Below are 10,058 nucleotides of genomic sequence, written 5' to 3'. Positions count from 1 at the left end.
TTTTAATTGGACAATTAGAATTAGAGTCAATAAATTAGCAAGCCAATGGAGATGATAGAATGATGACGTGGAGCCCGACTTAGTGTATTTATCCATCTATGAAACTTTGCAGATGTATACACAAGAAAAAGCTAGTGGCTTTGGTGACTATAAAAACTCGATTGATGTGAGTAATGTTACACAATTAATCTTCAAATTCACCTATGAATAGTGACGGACTAATTTAAACATAAATTCACATTTAAATTAGTAGACTTTTATAACAGAGATTATATTTGATATACGCATATTTTACATAGAATCATACATATATTATATATATTCATCGCGTATTTTAAATTTACATGGTCGAATGAACGTCTATTTAGATTAATTCTTGTCGTAAGCATATTGAACAACAAAATGGGCTTTCTACAAATTCTAAAACAAATGTCAGGCCCATTGGCCCAAGGAGAAATTTATATTTTCTGGTAGACTTCAAAGATTTATAAATTTTTTTTTTTTTTTGCAGGATTTAAAGTTTGAATTATAGTGAAGTAGTTCCAATTTAAACTTAGCAAAAGGTAAAAATCTAAATTAATTTGTCTTTTTTCATCTCTTTTTTTAAGTTATTATTTTTAGTTGATTACCAAGTTTTTATGATTTCTTGATTCAACTGAATTTGCTTTGTTGTGGGGTTTAAAGATTCTGCAAAAAATAAAAAAATTCAATTTGTTGTTCCAATTTATATCTCATTTAATGATGTGATTAGGATCTCCAAGTTGAGTTTTTTTTCTTTTTTCCTTAAACAGTTGAAAAGATTGTACCTTTGCTCTAAGTTTAGAGGCAATTAAGCAAATTTGGGACTTTTTATGTGTTTGGTCAAGTTCGAGCTAAGAATATGTATACAAATACAATAACAATATATCCAGTGTAATCTCACAAGTGGGGTCTGGGAGTGTAGAGTGTACGTAGACCTTACCCCTACCTTAGTTGTTTCCGATATACTAATGACCTGCTGAATTTTTGGATTCTGCTAAAATGCATACAAAGAGTGTGACAGTAGAAGATTGCAATAAGATCTGAAAAACACGAGGTGATTTCTTTCCACCTGCATAAGTCATGGTGGCGTAATTATCTAGTATTTGTGTTGGTGGGAGGAAGTAGGTATGCGGTGGAATTAGTTGAGGTGTGCGCATAAAAAAGAGAGGAAGATATATAGGCTTGAAAACTACTTTTTAAAAGGTTTTAAAGCGCTATAACATATTTAAGACTGCAAGTTTCGAAAATCGTTCTTTCTTTGTGAAACTTTGGGTTGAGTCAAACTACGACAAACATAGTAAAACAGAGGGGATATTAGATTAGAATGCAATTTCTATTCAGGTTACATGCGTCACTGATGTGTGTTTAGCAGCCATGCCCTTTGTATCGGAGCTGCTCATCGACGCTTGAATTTGGATAGATGAGATCCTAAAGCATAAGTGTATTGGCTGTCTATGATCTTGAAATGTCATTGCTTTTCTCTAATGATGAAATATCCTATGGATTTACTCTTTACTGCTGTTCATTTTGCCTATCTTTAGCAGAATACGCGAGTTAAACACTGTCTGGTGTTGCATCAATCCCATTTTGATGAATATATCGATCCTAATTCCTACCTAGCCTAAATAGATAGGAATCTGATATGATTCACAGTAATATACTTGCAAACAATTATATGCTTATGTATTCAGTGTATTGTCTTTTCACATTTATGTTAATAACAGGAAGTTCTTTGTTGGATATCCTCAAGTTCATTCTCTCGAACGTGTTAGAGGAAACTAGTTTCAGCAGAAATTTGTATTGAAATGACTGTCTAGGCAGTCGATGATTTGGAACTGATCTTAGATAAAAGGTGTCGTTATACGTTTCAATTACACAATGTGGGAAATCATTTATTTCACTCTGATCATATAAAATGTGTTATCTCATACTTTTCCCTTGAAACAATAGAATAATTATGGTACAATCTCTTCATTGAAAACAGAACGTGTTAAACGTTTGGTGATATACAGATTTGTTCGTACAAACATTTTCCGCAAAAATTTGTTTCAGTTTGTACATGCTAATTCATTCTGTAAGTTGTCCAATATCCGAGGCAAGATGTACCAGAGCTTACACCTAAGCTGATCTTCATTTTTGCTTGCTAGTATGATAAGTCCTTAGATTTGTCGTTTGCAGACGTATGAAATAAATACATTGTTCGGGGAAATTTTCATTTCAAGATGAAACACTAATATATGTCATATGATGTGTGATGCAGTATCAGTCTGGAGATAGACGATTCTGAAGAATGGATTCCGAGCTGGTACTACATACCGGTGGATGTCACTGTAAAAGAGTAAGATGGCAAGTCTATGCACCATCTAGCATTGTTGCGTGGGATTGTAACTGCTCTGACTGCTCCATGAGAAGAAACACACACTTCATAGTTCCTTCGGAGAGATTTGAACTTCTCGGAGACTCCAAGGAGTTCATTACAACCTATACATTCGGTACTCACACAGCTAAGCACACTTTCTGCAAAGTTTGTGGCATAACTTCATTTTACATTCCACGATCGAATCCAGATGGAATAGCTGTTACATTAAGGTGTGTTGATCCTGGCACGCTAACTCATGTTGAGATCAAATGTTTTGATGGACAAAATTGGGAAGGCTCGTATGAGCAAACTGGCATTGCTTCGTGCTCAAAGGCAACAGATGAAGACTCAAAATGATATCAGCTTCTGGTGAGCATAATGTATCACTTGATAAAGCTTGCTGCTGCAGGACCTTTAGTGAATTGATGAGATCATGTAAAAAATTGGAAAATCCTTCATGGTTGTTGATCAAGTTTTCTTGATTCATTTTCTCTATCTATTTTTCACAAATTTGTATTGTTATAATTTGATACCTATATGCTCCAATATTTTATTTTGCATTAATGTATTTTCCTTTACATACATGATTTTATTATTCTTTACTTGTGTTGACGATCTATCTGAAACAACCTCTCTACCTGCACAAAGGTAGGGATAAAGTTGTGTAAACATCATTTTTTTCAGACCTCACTTGTGGAATTTGAATTATATTTTGTTGTTGTTGTATAGGTTGAATTTAGTATAAGGTAGAGTTCAATCATTGTTTCATTGTGAAAATTGAAAAAATTATAAAAATTCAGAAAAAGTAATTTTGTTTTCAAAGTGAAATATGATATTTGGAAATGGTCACATACCAACTAAGCTATTGTGTTTGATGATATTTCCCTTTTTCTAACTATTTATTATTTTTTATTTTACTTCTCAAATGGGCACTTAATAAACTCAGCATGGAACTGTTCTTCTGATTCTTTTCATGATCAATTACTTTTTTATTTGTTTCCCATTATTTGGTGTGCTTATTGGGTGCGACTAAATTCGAATTCATGTTGATTTTTTATTTTATTATTTGAGGTAAAACATACACTTTCTAATAGAGACAATTTCAACCTTGTGCCAGACTTGAACTACGAGATCTCTGATTAAGTATGAAGAAACATTTAACACTCCACTACAATCTTTTTCGATTTAGCAAAAGTAAGGAACAACTAATTACTTTTAATTAACCACCAAAGGTTGTCCCTTCTATTCTTAAATAGAATAATTATGAGATCTCGAATTTAAATTTTGAGAATGAAAAAAATTTGTAGTAAAGACTAGAGAGCGTTGATCTGAATTTGTCGAAACTCCAAACCGAATATCGGACAAGCTACTATCAACCTTAGGACATAGAAGAATATAAAAATAAATAGATAAAATTTTACAACTTGTAAGAACCAAGATAGGTAGCTGTTGGAGTTGGTCAAGAGACATGTCCATGTCTCCATGATCCCAACAAAGGAAAAAATAAATAGCAAAACTTGTACTTATTTAACTTGATTAATTAGATCTTATATACATTAACGGTTGGTAATGCCAACATCCTGCCTATGACGAGACTCAAGTGATGGGCTATAGATGGCTTGTGTCGGAGTTATGATCAAACATGATGCTTGCTTGATTAATTTTGTTAAGAAGAAACAAAATTATGCGATTTTGCTATGAGCTATAGCTTTTGACATGTTGATAAACGTTTAATCCTAGCAAGTAGTATATATATCAGAATTAAGGTCATGAGTTCAATTTCCAGAAACAACTTGGTGTGTGAGAGGGACATTGTTGGATAATTCCAACCTGCCTACAGCACTCGGTTGATGGGTCGGGAAGGTCCGGGTTAGAATCATGGTCTTATACGCAATAAATAGAGTTAATGGTCAAAAATACACCTAAACTACAAGAGTTCCATACCTCAATTATCCATTTTGTTTTCTTTACCTAACTAAACTTTTTTTTATCTTCTATTGAAACACATCTCATGTTGAGTTGGTCAAATATTTGTTCCCAATCGACAACATGCTTGTGTAGACCAACTGAACATCGAGATGTGTTTTAATACAAAGGGAGTGATAATTTAGGTATGAAACTCGCGAAAAGGTGATAATTTAGGTATATAAATAAAACATAAATAGTTAAAAGTATAAGACTCGTGAAAATGTGAAATTTAAGTGATGTTTTTTTACAATTAATTGTTTTTGGTTATTCCATTGACTTTCCCATAGATAGACGCAGTCCACAGCTTATGGGAAATTCCTTTTGGCCAATATTAGGTCATAAAAAAATGAAGTTCCTATATTCCAAAATACTAATTAATGTATAGTTGTTAATTATTTAATTTACATGATCATCAGCTTAAGTTCTTTGATCAATTTGACTTGGATTAACCATGTACACGTTTTGTTTCCCCACTTGCATTTACACGTTTTGTTTCCCATATAAAAGTTGTAGCTTTATGTTGTTTCTCTAAGCTAATTTGTGTGGTAGGACGTATCGTAAATAGTCTCTCTACCTTATAAAGATAGTGGTAAGGTCTGCGTACACTCACCCTGTATAATGTTGTTGTTGTTGATTTTTCATAGTCAATGTTTCTATTAACTTTTTGTTTTTGCTTGCCTTTTTCTTATCATCAACATAAGGTCCATTACATATATTTGCTGATAAATTGTGGAGCAAGAAGTGATTTTTCTGTATATTTCTAGCATTAAGGTCAGTAAAACTGATTAAGTTTCACTTTTATTTTCCTTAGTTTTTGTTATTCTTATTTTTGTTCATGGCATTGTTCATTAAAAGCAACCTTATGTTGTATATGTATTCATTTGCCATTTGCATGGATTTTTTTATATATAAATTTATGCTATGTATTGAAAGTACTAAGTTCAGATGAACTCGACAGGGTGTGCTACATCCGCCTTTCTATATATAAAGAAATCCGCTAAATATGTATAAATATTTGATTATGAACACAGTTATTGTTGTAGAGTGTAGACTAACTTGAGTTCGGCGTGGCTGGAGGAATCCATAAACTTCAACTACTGGATCGCCCTTTGCTTATGATTAATTGTTGTTTCCTTTGTTTTTTTTTTATCTGATTTCTTCATGATATCTCTGGAGAACTTCTTTGTTCTCTTGAAGTTTAATCATACTATATAGTCACATATAAAAAGGACAGTCTGGTGCACAAAGCACATGCACATCCCAGGTTAGAAGGGTCTGAGGAAGGCCGCTTTTTGACTAACTTCAAAGTTTGGGTTCAAACATAATAAGTTTCTGTTCTGTTTGAGTTAGATATCTTTCCATGTGTCTCTGGGATTCTGTTTTTCTGTGAATTTAGTGTGTTGCTGTCTGTTGTTTTCCTGCAGAATTCAGTTCCTCGGGGAAAGATGAAGATCGATAAGTTCATAGATAACATCAAACTTCTGTTTCACCAATGGGAATTGGGATATTCCATTATGTTTAGCATAACATTGCAGGCTTTTCTTATATTTTGGACATACAAAAGAAGGAATTTAGTTGGAACCGTGAGAAAGACGTTGTGGCTTGGGATTTTCCTTGCTGCTGATTTCGTTGCAACGTTGTGTCTAGGAGCCATCTTTCACTTGCCTTTGGGACCGAGTGTGTCATCATCACCTGATGATCATAACAAAAAAATCAAGAACCTTTTGATTATCTGGTCACCCTTCATCCTACTACACTTGGGCAGGCACAGTACACTTGTAGGAATTTCCTTGGCAGATAATGAATTCTGGCTGAGCCATTTCTTTAAATTTTTATACTATGAGTTCATAGCTCTGACGATAAGTATTCTGGGATCCTCGACAAGATGGTTCACTTTGGCATCGCGCATCATGTTGGTTGGAGGCTCTTTAAAGTTTGCTGAAAGAGTTTTGGCGCATAAAAAAGGAAGCATGGATGAGCTCCGTAGATCCATTTTCAAGGAAAATGGCCCCGGTGGCCTTGGCATTTTGGAAATCAATCAAATATTAGATCGTCTCATTAGCGCACATAGACAAGGCCATCTTCAAGAACAATTTCACAATGAAGAAAATGATCATCTAGCCGATGATGCTAACAATGAAGCTGATGTTCTTCCTGTGGCCTCCAGGGAAGCAAATGTAGTAGCCCTGTGTGAAGCTTATCATGCTTTCAACAAGCACAAAGACCTGTATGTTGAAAGTAGGTCGTACGAAGATTGCTACAGGATTAGAGGTGGGCGTTGGCGCGGAGAAACTTTTAACCTCGTTGATGCTGCTACTGCTTTCAACAACATAAAGATGGAACTATGTTTTGCATATGACCATTTCTACACAAAAATGGCATTCTTGCATACTTGGTGGGGCTGGATTGCCCGATTTGTAAGCTTACTTTCAGTATTTATCGCGCTTATCCTGTTTTCTGTTGGAGTTTTCACCAACGATGAATTTAACCGAGCAGACAACTTTGACAAAATTGTCACCTTTCTCCTGATAATTATGGCATTCCTCCTTGAGGCAGGGAGTTTGATTGAGTCCATACTGTCGAAACGCTTTTTGGTGCAGATAGGGATCCGTAAGGGGAAAATGTGGCGTCTTTTGGAAGGATTTATTGTAAGGCTTCCAGGTAGATGTATAATCACCCGAGACAAAAATCCTACCTTAAAGATAGGACAGTTCAGCTTACTTCCTTACTGCTTTAATGATTCCAAGCAGAATGCCCCTTTTAAAAAGTTCTTAGGCTATTTTGATCTGAAACAGTTCTGGAATAACCTTAACTACATTAGCCGTATCTCCATTGAAGACGTTTATGATCATCGGCCCGATGAGGAAAGCAAATTCCTAAATTTGGTCTTTGACTGTATTGCACAACGACTAAGGAGAGAGCGGATGGAGGATGATCACTTCAGGTTCCAATCTCTCATCAGCACAGCTGTGCGTGACCAAATACCTGATCATTTCTTCGAATCCACGAATTTTGAAGAATGTGTTATAGTTTGGCACATAGCCACAGATGTGTGCTACAGACAGTGGCGGAGGCAGGAATTCTATCAAGGGGGTTCAAATAAAAAAAATGTTGTTGCTTGGAATCGAACCCGTGACCCAAAGCTCACATAGGCTGAATCCTGACCCCCATAAACCACTGAGCTACTCCTTTGACATATGCTCAGGGGGTTCAATTTTAAATATATACACGTACACAAAAAAATTGATCGTATATATATAGTGTAATTTTTTTTCCGAGGGGGGTCGGATGACCCCCCTGGACACACTATAGATCCGCCCCTGCAAATAATAGTGTAATGACCTGATTCCATCGTTATGGAAAAGCCAACAGGGAAAAATTTTGGGCAGGAAAATAATTTTGGTAGTAACTTGAGAATTCATTGCCTAGTCCAGTTTTGGACGAAATTGGAGTCAGTGAGGTCTAGGGAAATCTGGTAATACTCCTTTGACATATGCTCAGGGGGTTCAATTTTAAATATATACACGTACACAAAAAAATTGATCGTATATATATAGTGTAATTTTTTTTCCGAGGGGGGTCGGATGACCCCCCTGGACACACTATAGATCCGCCCCTGGCTACAGATTATACTATCACTTGGAGGAATCACATTATCTTCAGTATGCCAAGTACCTCTCAGACTACATGTTATATCTACTGCAAGTTCATCCAGAGATACTGTCACCACTGACAAGAAAAGAGCTACAAAGCTATCGAAATGTATGTGATGCAACTAACAGATTCTATGATGACATGGAGATTCAGAGTCAGGTAATAACAGAGATCGTCGATAAGATTGAACCTGCATACACTAATTTACGTGGAATCCCAAGAGAGAGACGACCAAGGAACATCTCTAACTTGTTACTAGATGGCTATGAACTAGCTCGAGAGATGGGTTGTCAACGTATCCGGGAGTATAGGCTAGGTGAAGAAGTGGATAACACATGGAGAGTGTTATTTGAAGTCTGGGTGGATATACTATCCTATTCTGCAGTTTTTGTTCCAGGGAAACAACACGCTGAGCATCTTGTCACCGGTGGAGAGTTCATAACATATATCTGGTTGCTTATCGTCTACTTGATCGAGAACTGATCGATTATTATTGTTTTTTTTCTTTGTTTAAACTTTCTCTCCAGTTCAATGTATACTTGGATGCTATGTACTGGGGGAAAATGCTGTTACAAAATAAGATGTTGAATGATCAAGAAAGCTTTTCATTTTATTCACTGAACCAAAGGAGTATCTATTTACAGTACAAAGAGCGCTAGTAATAGGAAATATACAATAAAGAAAGACAGAAATAAAAACAGAATAAAGCATTGTTGTATTAAGGTATTTTGATGATTCAACAAACTATGGTAAGTTAGGATCTGGTAAAGGAACCTGATCCTTCGAGCTGAGGCCGCACACGACAACTCAATGGGGTGCAGCTGTAAAGCTGGCAAAACTGCAGAGGTAGGTGGGCACGACAACAGAGGGTTCTCGGCCAATGGCGAGCTACTAGGTTGTTTTGTCTTTCTTATTCATTAGACACATTGACAAGAAACAACCTAGCGTTTGCAAATGAAAGATATTCAAAGCAAAAGTCATTCTCTCAAGGAAGAACTATTCTCAAGCAGCAAGGGACCTGATCAAGTCATCTACAGAAGTTTTAAATTATCATTTGAGTTTAGTGTCTTGTGTTTGTATGTTATAAGATCTATTCCTACGTTATAAAGGAAATCAGATCATGTCAGTTTAAATTGCAAAAGAGTTGAGTTCATCGCTATAGTTAGGCAAGTTGTGTTTGTTTGAAGTCTATGTTAACTAGAGGTAGTTGATATAATAGGCAATAGGGTTATTGCTTTGTATCTTGTAATAGAGGTGTTATAAGGTGTGTAGGATTAAGAGTTAATCCTTTGTGATCACAAGAGTCTGTACTCGCAAGTTGCTTAAAGTTAGTGGAGTTTTGAGAAATCTTGTGTGACAGGCCGTGGTTTTTTCCTCCCTTGAGCAAGAAGGTTTCCACGTAAACTTCCTTGTTCAATTTGGAGATAAGATATGGATGTGCTCGTATCATCGCCTTTGTAAACTGTTACAGAATCACTACAGATTTGTATATGATTGTGTGTATATTAGTGATTGTGTATTTATTAGCATAGCTGATTTATAGGGATTTGGCTATCTAGTTACCATAGTTAACTTAGTCTCCTTATGTATTTATATCATTGTATTTGTTGAGTAATGAATAAGTTATTCAAGTTATTCTTCCTACCTTATAAGTTACATGGTATCAGAGCCAAGCTACTGATTCGCCCGTATTGGGTCAGCAACTCCACCGGGAAATTGACAACTTTTCCGGTAGTTGCCTAACTGTTGGAGGTGGTTGCCTTGATATTTTTTGGTTGCTTTGTGGTGGTTTCAGATCATATAACCACGTTTGACGAAGGGAAAAATTATTTTGAAATAAATAAATAAATAAACAAATCTTCAGACCAGATTCTGCTGCTACTTTGTTGGTCAGGTTTGAGTTTCTTATAGGTTGTTCTGTTCTATGTTTCTGAAGTAATATTTAGGAGGCTGCCTGTGTTAGAAACTATCTTTGGTGGACTCCCTGTTCAGATCAAATTGTGACTTATTTGGGTCTTCTTCCTTCGTTACAATTTGAGACTTGTTGGGTTTTTTT

At 35.6% G+C, this 10,058-nt stretch overlaps 2 protein-coding genes across 2 annotated transcripts; both read left to right on the top strand.

The window, feature by feature from the left end:
* Positions 1 to 406: 406 nt before the first annotated feature.
* LOC102594903 (centromere protein V) lies at positions 407 to 2,944 on the top strand. Its single transcript, XM_006352376.2, has 2 exons — positions 407 to 563; positions 2,282 to 2,944. The coding sequence occupies exon 2, from the start codon at positions 2,312 to 2,314 to the stop codon at positions 2,735 to 2,737; it is 426 nt and encodes a 141-aa protein (XP_006352438.1). The 5' UTR covers positions 407 to 563; positions 2,282 to 2,311; the 3' UTR covers positions 2,738 to 2,944.
* Positions 2,945 to 5,786: 2,842 nt separating this feature from the next.
* LOC102582651 (uncharacterized) lies at positions 5,787 to 8,624 on the top strand. Its single transcript, XM_015310876.1, has 2 exons — positions 5,787 to 7,398; positions 7,940 to 8,624. The coding sequence occupies exons 1-2, from the start codon at positions 5,794 to 5,796 to the stop codon at positions 8,483 to 8,485; spliced, it is 2,151 nt and encodes a 716-aa protein (XP_015166362.1). The 5' UTR covers positions 5,787 to 5,793; the 3' UTR covers positions 8,486 to 8,624.
* Positions 8,625 to 10,058: the final 1,434 nt, after the last annotated feature.

This window comes from Solanum tuberosum, unplaced genomic scaffold, assembly GCF_000226075.1.
Source record: "Solanum tuberosum cultivar DM 1-3 516 R44 unplaced genomic scaffold, SolTub_3.0 scf00148, whole genome shotgun sequence".
NCBI classification, from domain to species: domain Eukaryota; kingdom Viridiplantae; phylum Streptophyta; class Magnoliopsida; order Solanales; family Solanaceae; genus Solanum; species Solanum tuberosum.
The sequence above is the reverse complement of the archived record's forward strand: the minus strand, read 5'-3'. Positions and strand labels throughout refer to the sequence as shown.

Coding starts and splice junctions, on each gene's coding strand:
- LOC102582651 (XM_015310876.1), top strand. CDS start 5,794: ATGAAGATCGATAAGTTCATAGATAACATCAAACTTCTGTTTCACCAA. Junction 7,399..7,939: donor TTTGGCACATAGCCACAGAT/GTGTGCTACAGA, acceptor GTCGGATGACCC/CCCTGGACACACTATAGATC.
- LOC102594903 (XM_006352376.2), top strand. CDS start 2,312: ATGGATTCCGAGCTGGTACTACATACCGGTGGATGTCACTGTAAAAGA.